We start from the raw sequence: 17,635 nt of genomic DNA on the forward strand, positions 1-17,635 counted from the left end.
TCTTGGTAAAAGATCACGCTGGTAAAATGAGATGTGTGAAAAAAAGGTTTTAAGCGCAGAGAACCGTCAGCCGGACATAGTAACTATTCGCTTCTCCGGGTCTCGGATTTTGCATCTGTAAAGCAAGTGGTTTGAGCTAGAAGCCATTTCTTCCCCGCCGCGATGTGCCTAAGCAGGGAGTTCCGAGAACACGGGCAGTGTCAGGCGGACTGCGGAAGTCCCCTCGCCCCCTCCAACGCCAAGCACGTAACTGGCACCCTGAAATTGTGGTCAGCGAAATGAATCAATGAATGGCCCGTCCGGGCCGCGAGGGAGGCGCTCCAGCCGCGGGACCAGGCCCCGGGGCCAGAAAAGAACGCGCTACGCGGCGTCAGAGGCCGCGGGAGCTGGCCGGCGAGGAAATTGGGGGCCGGCTCCGCCACAGCCAAGCGCGGCGAGGAAGGGGGCCGGGGCCTCGCGGGTTGAGGGCAGGAGGAGCAGGACTCCCGGCCCGACACAGAGAGCTAGGAAAGAAGGCCGAAACGCTGGGCTGAGGAGGCATTCTGGGCCCAGGCTGGGCGGCCCAGTTACTTACCGCAGCCGTTGCCAGACTGTGCATGTTGGGAGCGGCCGCCGCTCTCCTCCCACCGCCGGACACGCCCGACCCGCGTCCCAGCTTCAGCGCCTCGGCCGCTGAAGCAGATGAGCAGCCACAGCCGCCATCCGCCTCCGGCTCGCTCCGCCCCTCCGCAGCCCCTCTGACCTTTCACCCCTGACCCCGCCCACACAACCTCTTCCCGCCTCCCAGCTCTTGGAGTTAACAGTCCTAGAGTTTGTCCTTTGTCCCTTAGGTTTCAGGACCGGAAGGACATCCGCCACCTACTAGTCCCCGCATCCCCGGCTTGAAGCAGGTATCTCCAGAGAAGGGCGTGAACTCTGACCCTTCTCCGGAGGCCAGTGAAGGGCGGGAAAAGCCGGGCAGTCCCGGGAGGACAAGTAGTGCGCATGCCCAACTGGGCTGAGTAGGAGGGAAAAGGTGGGAGGGCGAAAAATGAGTGAAGTAGGAACTGCGCATGCGTACTACGGTCAGGGCTGGGGCGAGACTTCACTCGGTACTGGGGCGGGGCGAGGGCGTAGAAGGGGCGGAGTTTTCAGGCTGGCGCGCACGCGCCTCATCTGCTCGCGTCGGGTGTGCGTGCGTGCGTGCGTGTTTGCGTGTGGTCACAGTTCCCGCCATCAGCCGCTCTCCCTGACTAGGGGAGCGAGCGGCCCCTCTCCTTCGTGCCCGATATCCCTTCCTTCCTAACCCCCGGCTCCTCCCCCTCCGTGCGGACTCCGTGCTTCCGGCAGGCCTGTCCGAGGCTTTGGACTCACAGGCACAGGTAAGGTGGGCCCGGCGAGCGTCTCAACTGAGGCTTTTTACCCTGGCCCCCCAACCCTGGCTCCCCCGGCTCCCCCGGCCCACCCACCCCGTGCGGCCCGCCCACTTGGCGTTCACTCTTCTGGAGTTCGCCCCGCTGCTGCTCAGCCCGCCCCCATCCTCGCGACGCCCCCTCTGGCCTCACAGGTACTCCACTTAGGTCTTTTCCCAGGCTTTTCCTCTCCTTTGACTTGGTCTTTACTGTCACTCGCTCCCTCCGCGACCCGAACCTGACCCCTCTTTGCTAGGGACTGTTGTCGTCCGCCACTCGTCCCTTAGCGAGGCCTGCTATCTCTTCAGGTGACTTCCGTTGCCGCACTTCCATCAGGCCTTGGGATATGATACTGTTTCACTCTTTTGGCTGTTCTTCACCTTCTCTTTCCTAACCATTTATCACTAAAAGGCATGATTTGTATTTTTTAGTGCCTTTGGTTGGTCCCCATCTCTAGCCATCAGATCAGGTTGTCTGGTTTACCTGTTTTAGGTCATGATCCGTGAAAGGAAATGATAATTGATGACAGAATTCTGTGTCTGAAGAGTTGGCCTGTAGTGGTTTTGTAATCCTTTCAAAATTTAGGCTCTGTGTAAATACCTTTTTTGGGGTGGCAGTGTCTGACAAGTCTCTAACAGGAAAAGCTATCTAACAGAGGATGTCAAGTAGGCAAGTTGGGATATACTGGGTTGGAGCTCAGAGGAGAGCTCTGAGCCGGATATATAGGTAAACGTATATAATATATAGATGTCATCTGTCATGTTGGTAGTAATTGAAGCTATGGATGTGGATGAAATTGCCTAAAGAGAGTACAGTGCTAGAAAAGAAAGGGACCTAGGATGGAGCACCTTAGGGATTCTTGGTGTTTAGTAATCGGATAGAGGAGTACAAGTCTGGTAGAAAAGGTAAAGGAAGTTATCAATAATGTTGAATTCTGCTGAAAGGTAAAGTTGAATGAGGACTGAAAGGCCTGTTGACATCAAAGTAATCGATGATCATGGGGAGAGATGTTTGATGGAGTAAAATGGTTATCTGGGTTCAGTCCTAGGTTGTTCTCCTTTTACTCTTCCCTTCCACCCTGTGCTTTAAATTCTACCTGTATATTGATGAGAAGTTTTATTTCCAGCGTGTTCCTTTTGTTTTCAGCTCAAGATCTAAATAGCCAACTGTCTGCTTGACATCTCAACTTAATTTTTTTTCTTAGGAATTTCAAATATAACATGTCTGAAACCAGTCTTAATTCTCTCCATACGCAAATGCTTTCTCTTCCGGTATCCTATTTCATTAAGTGGTATATCCATTTATCCATTTACATAGTCTAGAAACTTGAAAGCCCTCATCCCATGTATCTATACCCTCTTCAGGTTCTGTTTATTCTTACTTTCATTATATGTCTTGAATCTATTTCTGTACATTTTCATTAGCACTTTTCTAGTTCAAGCCACAGTCCTCTCTCACCTGGACTTAATGTTTCCTATATTCTCATCTGTAAAGTGGGAATAATAATCACCTTATTGGATTGCTATGAGGATTAAATTAAATAACCATGGTAAGCACCTGACGTAGAGTAAGTAGCCAGTGAGCATTCATTGTTATTGTAATTGTCGTTATAAGCCGAATCACTTCAATACTCTTCTGTCTGGTTGTCCTAATTTCTTTCATTCTTGCTCCTTTCACTCTCTTCCCCAGACCCAAACAAACTACATCACTTTTCCATTCAGCAGTAACACATCATTTCTCTGCTTAAAAACCCACCCCGGTCCTTAAATCAGGTACCCTATTATAATCTTTCATCATGCCTGGACCTTATACCATTTTTCAGAACTTTTAATTATATATTTACTTGTGTGATTATTTAAAATGTGTCTTCTACTAGAATATGGGTTAGGAACTATTTCATTTCTATTTCTCAAGAATTTGTTAAATGAATAAATAAATTGGAGCTTGCTATAAGAAGCATCATGTCTTTGGGAAACACCAGCTTACTGATATTCTTGTCATCTGATGACAAGCAGCTTTTTTCACTCTGCAGACAAATTAAAGGACACAAAAGACCAAAGGGTTTTCCAGCTTTGGATGATTTTACCCATTCTTATGTCATAGAATCATTCAGATTTTAACTCTTTGAATTGGAGATAAACTTTATCTAGGTCAACTTCTCTCTTTACTTTGAGCGACCAAACTAATTTTATCTCTTTGTGCATTTGTTTTATGGACCTTTTTAGGAAAGAAAGCCCTTAAAAATCAGAGCAGTGGTTTATATATTTTAACAGCAGGTTAAACTATGAGACCAGTGAAGATGAGGTTTCCAAAAATATATAAAGGAAAATTCCATGTTTAAGTAAGTGGTTGGTGGTAGTTATGGAAGAAAATACTAAAATTTAATAATTTGTGTGTGTAAAACGGGATTTATGTTGAGAAATAGAAAATTAAAAGTAGGAGTGCCAAACACAGAAGCATTTGGATTTATTTTAGAGATAGTGATGAGCTGTTAAAAATGTTTGGGAGAAAGTTTCAGTTAAGCAAGATGAATAAATTCTAGAGATAAGCCGTACAACATTGTACCTATAGTTAACAATACTGTATTGTACACTTAAACATTTGTTAAGAGGGTAGATCTCATGTTAAGTATTCTTACTACAGTAAAATAAAAAAAACTTTTTTTAATGTTTGGGAGGGGAATTAGCATCAGTAGCATGTATTTTCGCGTTTACTAAATGCCTGTTATTTTGTTGGGAGTACAAAAGAAAATAAGACAGGGCCCCTCCACCCTCCCCCTGCCCCCTTTAGAGAGAAAGTTAAGGAGACACACTTTAGTTGGTAAGAGATAAAAAGAATAGTCCTTTAGAAAGGATATTATAGGGTAAAGGATTTATTGGATAGGAAAATCTTGAGAGAATGGAGACTGGAAAGTGGTTGCTAGAAATCATTGGGGATGCAATAAGGTAGTGGTTAAAAACATGGCTTCTGGTGCTAGACTTAGTTTTGTCTCTTACTGACTGTAACCATGGATAAATTACCTGATCCCTCTAAGCCTCAGTTTCCTCATTTGTAAAATAGAGATATTAATAATCCCCACCCTTTAGGATTATTGTGACGATTATGAGGTATGCATGTATGGTGCTTAGTACTGTGCTTAGTAAATGTTGCACAATAAATATTAGGTGGGAAGAATGGCAAAGTGATGCATTTCTGAATTAGGGTAGTAGTGATGAAAAGACTGTGTTTGAGATAAATGAGAATGAGGTTAAAGCTGATGCTAAGATCTTTTTGCCTGAATGACAGTGGAAGGACAAATGTAGGGAAGTCTGGGGAGTCCCTTAAAGAGGGCGTGGACTGTGTCATATTCACATGTGTATCCCTAACACAGTGCCAACAGATTGGAGTAGCTCAATAAATGATTTTTTACTAAGTGAACAAAGGAGTTTAAAGTTGACATTATAGAATTCAAGAAGGCAGTGAGAAATGTTTGGGTAAAGCTTCAGGGAAAGTTGAGGCTTTGAGAGGCCTAAATTTGGGAAACAAGCCCATGAAGTTAGTTTTGAAAGAAAAGTAAAAGCCAAGTTTACCCACCCTTTGAAATTTGTATCAACACATGGTGGAAGTGGTATTTTAAGATTTAAGACCTCATTATGTAACAATGTTTATAAAGTCAACAAAGGATACACTCTTTTTTTCATTGCTTTCTTAGTTTCAAAATGTAGCAGGAGTAAATTAACCAAGACACAAATTGATGAAGGTGCGTGCTCCTGGAGTCCCTCGTTTTCCACAGCAGATATATCCCTAGAGTTCTGTTGATTATGTGTGTGTATGTATATGTGTATCTTGAGCATTAAATGTTTTCAGTAAAGTAATTTGTGGTTTTTAAGTAGTCAAAGGGTTAATTTTTGTCGTATAAATGATCACTTAAAATTTTTTTAATTTTGTAAATGAATTTTTTTTTTAAAAAGACACACTTATATTTTCTTCAGCTGAGTTGATGGCTCCCGGAGAACTGGCATAGCTGCAGAATATGAGTAGTTCCCCAAGAAGAGCGCATTGCCTTTGGCACAAGGATCAGAATAAAGGTGAATTGTTATTACATAGGGTTTTTCAGTAAAAGTCATTGAAAAGTAAGTAATGTTTTTATTTTGGATATATGTTTCCAAGAGTATGCAAACTGGCAAGAATTGACAGTTTTCTTCTATTTTGTAGTAATAGTTTTGTGCTTTAGCATGCTTTCTTAAACCACAGAATACCCTCTGGATAAGAATGTTTTCAAAGCAGTACCTAAAATATGAGCATTTAAATAACTGTAGAGGGTATAGAAACATTTTTGCCAGTGTTGTTGATTGAGCTTTCGTAGACTGCTCAAAATTGAACAGTAATTTTAACAATAGTGGAGAAATTTAGGGAAAGGGGAATCTCTTTGGATGTACTTAAAGAATAATTGGTTTTTCTTGTACTTTGTCTTCCTAATATTGCTTTGATAGTGAATTAGCATTACAGAGTTCAGTGAAACCTTGTCTTTGTCCTAGCTTCATAGAAAGTTTAACTGTTACTGGATCATGCTAGATACCAAAAAGGAAACTTAGTGTTCTTTCTCTTAACCAAGTAGGGCAAACCCTGATAATATGATCAGTGTACAAAAGTAAATATAGTTAATTCATTTAGTGCAGGAGCAGATAATGGACTAGCTTGAGGCATTAAGAAAAAATCTTATTGATTCTGCCAATTTTATGTCCTGTACCTTTTAGATTTTTTTCTCGTAGAAGAAAGAGAGATTGCTAGTAGAAATGGTTAAGAAAATATTCAATATCTGATGTAAAATTTTATACAAACCAAAACTCTGCACCAAAATGTTTGAGAATTATATCTAGAGAAATCATGTATTACATATAGAGAGAATTATATAGAAGGAAACAGAAGTAACCAATAAAGTTTTTTTATTGAACTTTCAAATCTTCACCTCCAAATCTTGTTAAATAATCTAATTTTTAAAAATATGTTTTTGTTGGAGGAATTCAAGGTCAATGTCCTTTACTTGCGTTTTGGTCTTTAAGGAAAGCACTAAGATAATTGGATTTTATGTTATTCGCTTTTAATTTGGCACCCTGACATAAGGAAAGATGCGGTAATTTGATAAGCCTCCTTCTTTAAGTGGAGTTTCTTCATTGAACAATAAATTATATGAATCCTAGTTTAGGCAAGTTTACTAATGTTTTTTGTTTTAATAATGCATTCTGTAACTGTATATTCTTGTTTTTCATAAATGATTTTTCTCTCAATGAATCTTAACAAGATACGTGGACAGCTTTGCATTTAGGAGAAATTCAGATGCACATAGAAAAACCCTATATGTAGTATTCAGAAGATGAGGTATATATACAGTGCAGAGTGATACTCTTCTAGAGAGCTTAGTAAACATAATCCTATATCGGCCATATAAAAGGGATTTATGGTTCTGGTATCTGCTGCTGTGTATTTTAACAGTAAATCGAATAAAGTTGATAGTGCTGATTTATTCATTATTCTTGAATAATGAGTTTGTTTCTTGTATGCCAGACACTGTCCTAGTGGGGATGCAAAGACTAAAGAACATATTCCCTGTCGTCAAACAGCAAAGTCTAGCTAGAGAGAGACAGAGGTAAATAGACAGTTTATAATACAATATGGTAAATGCTCTACTAGAGGTAAGCACAGGGTACAACAGAAGAGAAAAGCATTCAGTGCTGTCAGTGTGGATATGGGGTGAGAGAAGAAGTGAAAGGTAGCTAGGAAATCCTTCTTAGAGAAAATAATATCTAAATTGAGTTTTGATCTTATAGCCAGGAGAAGAAAAAAAGGGGGGTGGTGAGAGTAGGTAAAAATCCTGCAGACGTAGACCACAGTGTGTGCAAAGGTACAGTGGCTTGAGAACATATGCCTTTTTTAGGAAAATTGTAGGTAGTTCAGATGGCTGGATTTGGAGGGTTTGTTGGGGATAGAGAGGTAAGGAGGGCCTGGATCATGAAGAGTGTTTATGCCATGTTAATGAGTCTAGATTTAATTGTGAGGGCATTGGGGAGCTGTTGAATGATATTGAGGAGAGTGATGTGATTTGATCTGAAGTTCACTATAAAGATGCCTGGAAGGTATATGGAGGTAGAAATGACAACCTTACCTTCCATTTCCAGAAGAGAGAAGTCAAAGATAACTCATGTTTCTGGCATGGGCAACTGGAGTAGGAGAGGGGCCACATATTCTTGGCAGTGCTGAGAGACAGTGGAAAAAATCTCAAGGCTGTATCTAAATGATGAAGCACCAAATTATTAATTGTAAAAAAAGCATTACAAACACATTGCTGGCCCAGATTTTGTAGTTACTAGTTTGAGCAAAATGTCACATTAACAGGTCTGTAAACAGTAGTGACCTCTATTACTCTGATGGATTCATACACCCAGCCAATTATACTATCTGAATCTGGCCACAATTAGGCACTCAAAAAATTTGATGAGATGAGTGAGTAATAGTAGAGGACTTACAATGCATAATACCTTTAACTATTCAAAGTGTTTTCATATCTCTCTTTAAAGTTATTCTTAGCTGTTTGATGTACAGCACCTAGAGGCCTCGAACTAGGATTCCCCAGGCTGTATTCTACCTACAGGTGGGTTTTGCTTGATCTGTGGCTTTTAAAAATAAGTTTGAATTCATTGCCCACAATTTAAAATGAGCAGTTGAGGGCTTCCCTGGTGGCGCAGTGGTTAAGAATCCACCTGCCAATGCAGGGGACACGGGTTTGAGCCCTGGTCCGGGAAGATCCCACATGCCATGCAGAACAACTAAGCCCGTGCGCCACAACTACTGAGCCTGTGTGCTACAACTACTGAAGCCTGCGTGCCTAGAGCCCGTGCTCCGCAACAAGAGAAGCCACTGCAGTGAGAAGCCCGTGCACTGCAACGAAGAGTAGCCCCCGCTCACCGCCACTAGAGAAAGCCTGTGCACAGCAACAAAGGCCCATTGCAGCCAAAAATAAGTAAACAAAATAAATAAATTTATTAAAAAAATAAATAAATAAAATAAAATGAGCAGTTGACAGAAAATTTGGATGTCATTTTCTTGAAGAATTAGATATCTGGCAATGCTAGGTTCACTGTTTCTACATGGCAAAACCGGCTAGATTTGAGTGGCAGTTTTCATATTCTGCCTGCCTAAATCATTTATGTCACCTACCTGGCCTCTATAGGCAGTGAGTTGGTGACCCTTGTTAACAAGTTATTTGTCTGGGATCTTTGGATAAAGAGGTGTTTCAGACAAGGAATAAATTCAGAAAGTGGACAGTAATTCCATTCATATTGAAGCTGCTGCCTGTTGAGTGCTTAATGTGTGTTATTTCATTTAACATTGCAACACTATAGCATTTTCATATTCCTGTTTTACAGTTGAGAAAACTAGTTGTTAGGAAAGGTAAGTTACAAATTAGTAAGTGACAGAGCTGGCTCTTGATATCTAGATCTAGTATGCTTTTCATTGTACATATACTACTACTTTCAGCTTTTCTAGTTGAGCTGTTTAGGCAGAGGCAAAGTTTAGTGATTTTTAATTTATTAAATTATAAGCAAGAATCTGTATTAGAGGCAATGTTTTTAGAGGTTTGAAGGCTATAGTATAAGTTTTGTTTTAATTTTAGATGATATGCATATATGTGTGTATGTGTGTAACACGCGCACTATTTGATAACATTTTTTGCTGTTACTGTAATTGTATTTACTTGCTCACATCTGGTAAGCTGGTTTGAAGAGTCTTAGACATTCTGTCATTTCTGTAAGTATCAGAAGTTCACTTGGGAAGTTTGAATATTTGTCAAAGATAAACTTAGTAAATATTCTTTCCAAGAATGGTAATATTAAGCATAAATGATAGGTGGATCTTAGGAACAGGGTTTTTTTCCTTTGTTAGGCTGTTTTCCCTAGAGAATAAATGATTTTCTCAAGTAATACAATTCTTTAGGTTAAACTAATTTGATTATTCTCACAATTATTTATTCATTTAAACTAATTTGATTGTTCTCACAATTAATTACTCATTATTCTCACAGTTATTTATTATTTATTCACATATGGATATGCATAGACTACCACTGGTAGAAAGAATTATTTGGTGATGTGATTTGATGTTTTGCTAGGAACTTAATTCTAACAAATGGAGTCAGCTGACTGAAAATATTTTTTTACTTATATTTGAAATTCAAGATCCTTTAGCATCATGAAGGAAGGTAAAAGTTGCTTATATTGCCATGGGCACTCACACTGCGAATGGAATCTTTAGTATTCCTGATTGTCTTGCCTTTAGTGGTAGCAGTATGGCTGTTAATGGTACAAAATGCAAAATTTAGGCACTAATGGACACGGGTACACGGCAAAGGAGAGAACAGGTGCAGAAAAAATAAAAGGTGGGTAAATTCGGTCACTGAATGTCAGCGACTGCTTCATTTGTTTTTCTTACCTGTGCCATCCAGCTAACCAAAGCCTTTGAGGATACTTAGTAAGAGGTAGTTTATTGAAATGGAGAAAAGGACATAAGATGGTTCATTAAATATTCTCTTTAAACTCTTGTTTTAATCACTAGTAAATTGTAACTTATTGTTTTGTTTTATTTTTCTTCCTTAGAATCTGTCAGGTGAAGGTATATTTTTTTCTTTTTAATTTGGCTAGAAGCAATTTATTTTTAAAGAAAGTATGTCTCCTCTGAAGATACATGGTCCTATCAGAATTCGAAGTATGCAGACTGGGATTACAAAATGGAAAGAAGGATCCTTTGAAGTTGTGGAAAAAGAGAATAAAGTCAGCCTAGTAGTTCACTACAATACTGGAGGAATTCCAAGGATATTTCAGGTATTACCAAATTTTGATTTGGAATAGATCTTCAATCACATCCTTTAGTGAATAGCTGTTCTGTGCCATACTAAGTATCATGGTAGCCCTCCTAGATTACTATTTCTTGCTTCTTATTTCCAGGACACTAATACTATTAGGTATATATATTATAAATTATTCAGCAAAATTGTTGATGGTGTATAATAAAGAGTAGGAAGTAGTCACCATTATTGAAAAGAAAGCTGGTGAGAGGAAGCTGAAAGGAACTGAGTTTGGATACTATCTATCTAAGCTATGTTTAAAGCCACATTAGGATAACTTCAGTTATTTTTCCCCCATTTTTCCCCCCTCAACATATATGATAAATTCATCACCATTTAGTGTTAGCTTTTTTTTGAATCATTCCTTAAGCCTTTATTTCAACTTAAAACATCCCTCCAGTTTTTTTTGCGTGTGTGGTATGCGAGCCTCTCACTGCTGTGGCCTCTCCCGTTGTGGAGCACAGGCTCCGGACGTGCAGGCTCAGTGGCCATGGCTCACGGGCCCAGCTGCTCCGTGGCATGTGGGATCTTCCCGGACCGGGGCACGAACCTGTGTCCCCTGCATTGGCAGGCGGACTCTCAACCACTGTGCCACCAGGGAGGCCCCCTCAAGTTTTTGATGTAGGGCCAAGGCCTGTCTTTTGAGTTTAGGGCCTCCCATTAGTGCTTTTCATCCTACTTCTCATATAAGCCACACGTCCGAGGGTTTCACAGTCATTTTTTCTTAGTTTCTTTAAAGTGGAGTGAGATCTTAAAGACATTTTGTGAGGCAATCAGATTTTTCCAGATTTAATGGTATCTTACAGTTGGCTCTCCCACACCTAAGCTGACAGTACATGTTTAGTAACTCACCTTTAATGTGCCTTTCCCAGACATTCAACTTGGATCTTATAGAAACAACTTATCTCTTCTGCACTCATATTTCTTTACTTTAAGTAACTTTAATTAAATTGTGTAATTACAGTGATAGGAAGAACTAGCATAAACAGCTTTGGGAACAAACAGATTGGCTTTTGGTGAGTAGACAACTCCACTGGTGAGAGTGGCAGGGTGCCGGCCTGCTAGAGTAGCCACTACTGGCTGTGATCACGCAGCATGTTGTGGACCTTGTCTTTACATTTGCAGAGGGAATGGAGACCACAGATTAGTCAGTTAAGTGTCGGCCACCTAAGAGAGCCCTGGCTCAGTATGGCTTCTGTTCCATGTCTGGCCTAGAAGATGAATACCTTGAAGGTCTAGGTTTTATCTTTCTGGTTAGTTCCAGAACCTAGCACAGTGGTGGGTGTATAGTGGGCCCTCAATAAACATTGATAAACTAGCTAACTGACTATACCAACAAAAACAAAGCTCACCTTTGCCGCTGCACATCTTCTGGAGAGGGTCCTAAGCACCATTCCACTGTGCAGAAGTTGGATTAGAGAGAAAAAGCTAGCAAATGAATTCCTAATACTGCTGTAAGATGAGATGATGTATACCATTAAGTAGTAAAATGGAAGGCAGCTATAAAGAAGTGAATTTTGTATAATATGTAATTAACCCAGGTAACTGACTAACACAAAATAATAGTGAGACAATACACTTGATAACATCTTATAAAGGATTAGATAATGTTCTTATGTGAGGAAAAAATCCACATTTACAACCACAGTATTTGACTGCAAAAAGCCTCACTGATGATTCTGGACCAGCCGGGTCAAGAAAAAATTTCCCTGACTGATGTATCCTTGCAGTATTGAGTTTATTTTTATTTTTTTAATAGATCTTTATTGGAATATAATTGCTTCACAATACTGTGTTAATTTCTGTTGCACAACAAAGCGAATCAGCCATATGCATACACATGTCCCCATATCCCCTCCCTTTTGAGCCTCCCTCCCATCGTCCTCCCTGTCCCCCTGTGCTATGCTCCTGCTTCCCACCAGCCAACTGTTTTACATTTGGTAGTGTATACATGTTGATGCTTACTCTCACTTCGCCCCAGCTTCGCCCTCCCACCCTGTGTCCTCAAGTCCATTTACTATGTCTACGTCTTTATCCCTGCCCTGCAGCTAGGTTCATCCGTACCATTTTTTTTTTTAAGATTCCATATATATGTGTTAGCATACGGTATTTGTTTTTCTCTTTCTGACTTACATTCACTCTGTATGACAGACTCTAGGTCCATCCACCTCACTACAAATAACTCAATTTCATTTTTTTTTTTTTAGTGTTAGCTTTTAATAAGACTCATTAGTGTCTCTTCTTAATTACTTCTTCATAAATAATCCTGCCAAAGGTTGTGGTATAGACCGTTCAAGGATGATTATTCAAGGTCATCCTTACAGCTGTTTTCTAACTGTTAACTTTTGAAAGATCTCATTATTTTTTCACTGCAAAAGATAGTTAATGTTGTTTTCACTTCTGTCTTGTGCAGCCAAGAACTACTTGTGTTGATAAGAGTTGAATTTAATGTCTTACTTACATTTTTCTGCACTTAAAAATGCTATATTTGTTAATTAGATTATAGAAAAGTATAATATTCATTCTAAAGTACTCTTTTGAAGAACAATTTATAAAACTTTATGCTTGAGAACCAGAGCTGAAGTAAAATTTCTATTTATCTTTGCTTTTAAACTACAGAAATACATTGATTATGAATTTATGTATCAAAGGTATTCTTAAATAGATTGGAGGTGGTGACATGGGTAATAGAAACGATAGTTTCTACCACGTGTATATATCTACTAATTGCCCATCTCAATGAAAGATTTTTTTCAAATAGAGGCTCAGTCTTTCAGTCCTCATCCCAAATTAGCACTGAGTAAATATTTAAATACTTAAACAAACATAGATCTTTAGAAGCATGAGGAATCTACCTATGATTACACCTTCCTCTCAGTTCTAGATGAATTTGCATTCAGCATTCATTTGTTAACCACGTACAGATTACCGTGGTGGGTACTGTGCTAAGGGCTAAGAATACAGGGCTGAATGAGACACTTTTCTTCTCAAACTTAAGAGTAACCAGATACATTCTCAGCTGTAAAATTATCTCAGAGATACTGAGGTAACACAAAGAAGGAAGTGTTTTGTACTCTGAGGATTTAGAGGATAGATAGGAACTTGCCAGACACAGTGGAGGTAAGGTGGAGGTGATTTCTATAATGGACAAACACATGCTAGTGTGAGTCAACACTCAGGGAACCAGAAAATTATTTTAAAATAAATGCACAGTAGGGAGTGAATGGCAGAAGTAGAGGCTGAAGAGCTAGATAGGAACCAGATATTGAAGCATCTTGTTTGTCATACTAACGGGAACTTAGATACTAAGGAGCCAAGAATCTTAAGTTTAAATTCATTTGACAGCTAGGCGGATGACTTTGTTTCAAGAGCTGGTGGGAGAATAAGGACGTGTAAGAGGTTATTGTGGGAGTTTAGATGAGAAATGAAAGTCCTGAGCAAAGGAAAAGCCAGTGGGAGAAGCAAGTGGAGGAAAGGGTAGATTTGAAGAGATTTCAAGAAGATTTAATTCATTAGATTTGGGGGGTGAGAGAGAAAAGAGTCTGGGGAGATTCCTAGGTTTGAGTGGATGGCAGTCCCTTTCATCTTTTCTTTGATAGGGGACAGAGGGGAAGAATTGGGGCATGAGGATTGGGAGAGATGAGTTTTCTGAGGTGTCAGGCATTCAGATAGTGGTATCTACTAGGCATTTGGTAAAAAAAACTGGAGCTCCGGCAGAGATGTGGACGTAGAGAAGAGGCTGAGAGGCCTCACCATATGGGTAGTAACTAAAATTGTATGACTAGCTAGGATTTTTCAGTTGTTGAAATGATAAAGTTCAAGATTATTCTCATATTGACTGAAATAATGGTTTCATGCAGTCTCTTTTCCTTTTTGCACAGTAAACTGCTGATTTAAATATTTTGGAGTTAAAGCATCTGAAACTAGTTATTGTGTTTTATGATAGAATTTCTACTCAAGGACATGAATTTAAGACCAAGTTTGAAGCTTAAAAAATGTTATTTAAGTTTGAAATAAATAAATTAAGGCTGGTAAAACTTGTTTTTCATTCTTATCTAAAAATTGTCAAAGGTCAATTCTCCCTAATTAAAAAAAAATTGTGAAATGCTATTACTTCTTTCTTTATGCTGTTCAGAGGCTATGTCTTCAGCAAAAGGCAGCTTTAGAAACCTCTGTAATATGCCTGCTGAGGGAGAGTGTTAGAGAATAAGGATGCCTGGTTGACAGGAATTATTTAGATGAAAAAAGTGCAAGATTTACTAGTTTAGTCTTGGAAAAATTTCAACCAAGAGAAAATAAAAGTTATCACTTAATAGCACATATCCAGAGTCTGGAAGAGTATAAGACAAGTTATTGAACCAGTTCTGGGGATTGGGAGAAGTAAGCTAAGGGAGTTCCAGGGTACTTATGATCTTTGTGATTGAAAGTTAAATGAACCTGCTTAGACGGTTAAAAAAGAAAAAAAGAATGTTCTAATGCTGGTAAAGGTTTATGTTGATGTGTTTTTGAGAAGTGGAATTCTTTTGAGGATTACAGTTTGGATTAGTATATCCTTTTATATTGCAGCTGCTTAAACCACTTGCTAGATATTTCATAAGCTTTTGTTTAAAAAAGAAAAAGAAGAAAAAGCCTCTAATCCAATATGGCTTTCTAAACTGGTGATGGTATAACCATCAAGGCCCTGTAAATTAACTTATTAGTTTTTATAACTTTATAACTATACTTGAAAATATGCAGTTCCCTACCAAAAAAATCAAGAGTGTTAGGATTACTGTGTAAAATTTTAATAGTATGTGTTTGCCTCTCCTAGAAGTGAAATCTTTGATTTAAATGTGTCAAAAATGGAAACTCTTTTTGGTTGGAGGGGGAAAAAAAAACTAAATTAATATGGAAAAAAGTAAGAAATGTGTAACTTAGAAAGTATAAAGTTTAGTATTCATTATACAACTTTTTCTGCTTCATTATAATTCGTTTTTAATGATACTTTTCCTTTTGTGTTGATCAGCTAAGTCATAACATTAAAAATGTGGTGCTTCGACCCAGTGGAGCAAAACAAAGCCGCCTAATGTTAACTCTACAAGATAACAGCTTCTTGTCTATTGATAAAGTACCAAGTAAGGATGCAGAGGAAATGAGGTTGTTTCTAGATGCAGTTCATCAAAACAGACTTAATGCAGGTGAGCACTAATCCTCCCAGGGTCTGACATTAGCAGTTATAAAAATATTACTAGATAGTAGACCAGTATCCCTCATGAATATTGATGCAGAAATTTTCAACACAATACTAGTACACCTAATTCAACAGCACGTTAAAAGAATTATACACCATGACCAAGTAGGATTTATTTCTGAAATACAAGAATAGTTCAAGATATGAAAAAAATCTATCAGTGTGATTATTCAAATTAGCAGAATGGAGGACAAAAACCACATGATCATCTTGATGCAGAAAAAGTGTTTGATACAATTTAACATTCTTTCATGATAGAAACACTCAACAAAGTAGGAATTAAAGGAAACTACCTTCCCTCAACATAATAAATGCCTTATATGAACAGCCGATAGCTCGATGATGGAAAACTGAAAGGTTTTCCGCTGAGATCAGGAACAGGAAAGGATGCCCTCTCGTACCCATTCTATTCAACATAGTACTGGAAGTCCTAGCCAGAGCACTTAGGCAAGAAAAAGAAATAAAACTGGAAAGGAAGAAGTAAATTTATCTTTGTTCTCAGATGACATGATCTTATATGTAGAACACCCTAAAGATTCCACGAAAGAGTGTGTCTAGAAAAGCAGTAGGATTTAAATTATAATTGGGAAAACTTAACCTTGTTACATAAATCTTATATACTTACTTTTTTATATGAAACTTATTCTGAGGTTTTGTTCTTGCTATGAAAACAGAAGGTACTATAGAAAATCACACAGTATGATAAGATTCCCCTACCTCCTCCAACCCCTTTCATTTAAAATGTTTTGATTTTAAAAAAATATATATTTATAGGCATCTTTTTAGGAATAATCTGTTGCTTAAAATGAGTTTTCCACTATTATAGAGTTAGTCTCCAGCTCTATCAGTACTTTGGTATTACTGATATTTTATAGTTGACAAACTTTTGAGTTTTTTAATTTAAATATAACACATTAAAAACATTTTAAAAATGAAGATGTAGCAATGCTGCCTTGCTTGGATTTAATTAATACCTCTATTTCATACACTATTTTCTTGTTTAAAAAAATTTTTATGGTTGTTTGCCATTTGGTTTTTATTCATTATGTGTTCATGTTACCAAATCTGAACTATGTCAGTCTTCTAAATAATGAATTTTAGAATCAAGGAATTGAGTACCGTTTGAAAGTTTAGAATATATCAGGGATTATGTCTGTATTTCTATATTTGTTTTATTCCATCATATTAATTGAATCACTGTTTTAAGAATTGATGTGTGTAAGAAAAGCATGTCTCTAAATGCATTAGAGGGGACTTCCCTGGTGGCGCAGTGGTTACGAATCCGCCTGCCAACGCAGGGTACACAGGGTCTATCCCTGGTCCGGGAAGATCCCACATGCCGCGGAGCAACTAAGCCAGTGCGACACAAGTACTGAGCCAGAGCTCTAGAGCCTGCGCGCCACAACTACTGAAGCCCGCGCACCTAGAGAGCCCATGCTCCACAACAAGAGAAGCTACTGCGATGAGAAGCCCGCGCACCTCAGTGAAGAGTAGTCCCTGCTCGCCACAACTAGAGAAAGCCCGCACACAGCAACGAAGACCCAATGCAGCCAAAAATTTTAAAATTAATTAATTTTTAAATAAATAAATAAATAAACGCATTAGAGTGGAAAGCACAGTAGACTGGGGCCCAAGTTTGAGTCTGAACAACATGGCATAATGGAAAAACATGAGCTTTGGACTTAAAACAGGTTTGGGTTTGAATCCTAGCTCTACTTGTTATTTCCTGTGTGGTTTTGGGCAGCTCCCTTAATAACTGAGTTTCAGTTTCCTCATCTCTAAAATGAATGTTTTATCACCTTAATTTCAGTGCTTAATAAAAAATAAGAGCTCATTAATGTAAAGCATGACTGGCACATGATAGGCACTCAGTAAGTCATTACTGCTTTTAGAGTGGCTAGCTGTGGACTCTGTACTCTTAGGCAAGTCGTTTTAATCTTTAGGTTTAAGTTGCCTTAGCTGCCCAAAAGTGATAATATGTACTTTGCAGACTAGAGTAAGCTAATGAATATAAAAATACTTTGAAAAGTATGAAACATTTAAAGTATAATATGTGGTGTTTGAAATGAATGGGAAAAGGACTAGTATTAGACGAACATTGTTGTCTATAAATAGGACAACCAGCTAACCATTTAA

General features: G+C 38.7%; 2 protein-coding genes across 5 annotated transcripts in view; one reads left to right on the forward strand and one right to left on the reverse strand.

Annotated features, from left to right (window-relative positions):
* The window catches only part of CNOT9 (CCR4-NOT transcription complex subunit 9), a 28,189-nt gene extending 27,230 nt beyond the window's left edge, over nt 1–959 (reverse strand). The window contains exon 1 of the mRNA XM_060107065.1: nt 575–959. Within this exon, the coding sequence (XP_059963048.1) occupies nt 575–598 (24 nt within the window). The 5' untranslated portion in view covers nt 599–959. The remainder of the gene's footprint in view (nt 1–574) is intronic.
* Nucleotides 960–1,207: 248 nt separating this feature from the next.
* Nucleotides 1,208–17,635, forward strand: part of USP37 (ubiquitin specific peptidase 37) — a 98,379-nt gene continuing 81,951 nt past the window's right edge. The window contains exons 1-5 of one of the 4 annotated variants that reach the window (XM_060106646.1): nt 1,208–1,361; nt 5,363–5,503; nt 7,946–8,019; nt 10,022–10,246; nt 15,275–15,446. In XM_060106646.1, the coding sequence (XP_059962629.1) occupies nt 10,091–10,246; nt 15,275–15,446 (328 nt within the window). In that variant the 5' untranslated portion in view covers nt 1,208–1,361; nt 5,363–5,503; nt 7,946–8,019; nt 10,022–10,090. The remainder of the gene's footprint in view (nt 1,362–5,362; nt 5,504–7,945; nt 8,020–10,021; nt 10,247–15,274; nt 15,447–17,635) is intronic. The other 3 variants (XM_060106647.1, XM_060106648.1, XM_060106649.1) reach the window with 3 other exon arrangements.

This window comes from Mesoplodon densirostris, chromosome 8 (genome assembly GCF_025265405.1).
Source record: "Mesoplodon densirostris isolate mMesDen1 chromosome 8, mMesDen1 primary haplotype, whole genome shotgun sequence".
NCBI lineage: Eukaryota > Metazoa > Chordata > Mammalia > Artiodactyla > Ziphiidae > Mesoplodon > Mesoplodon densirostris.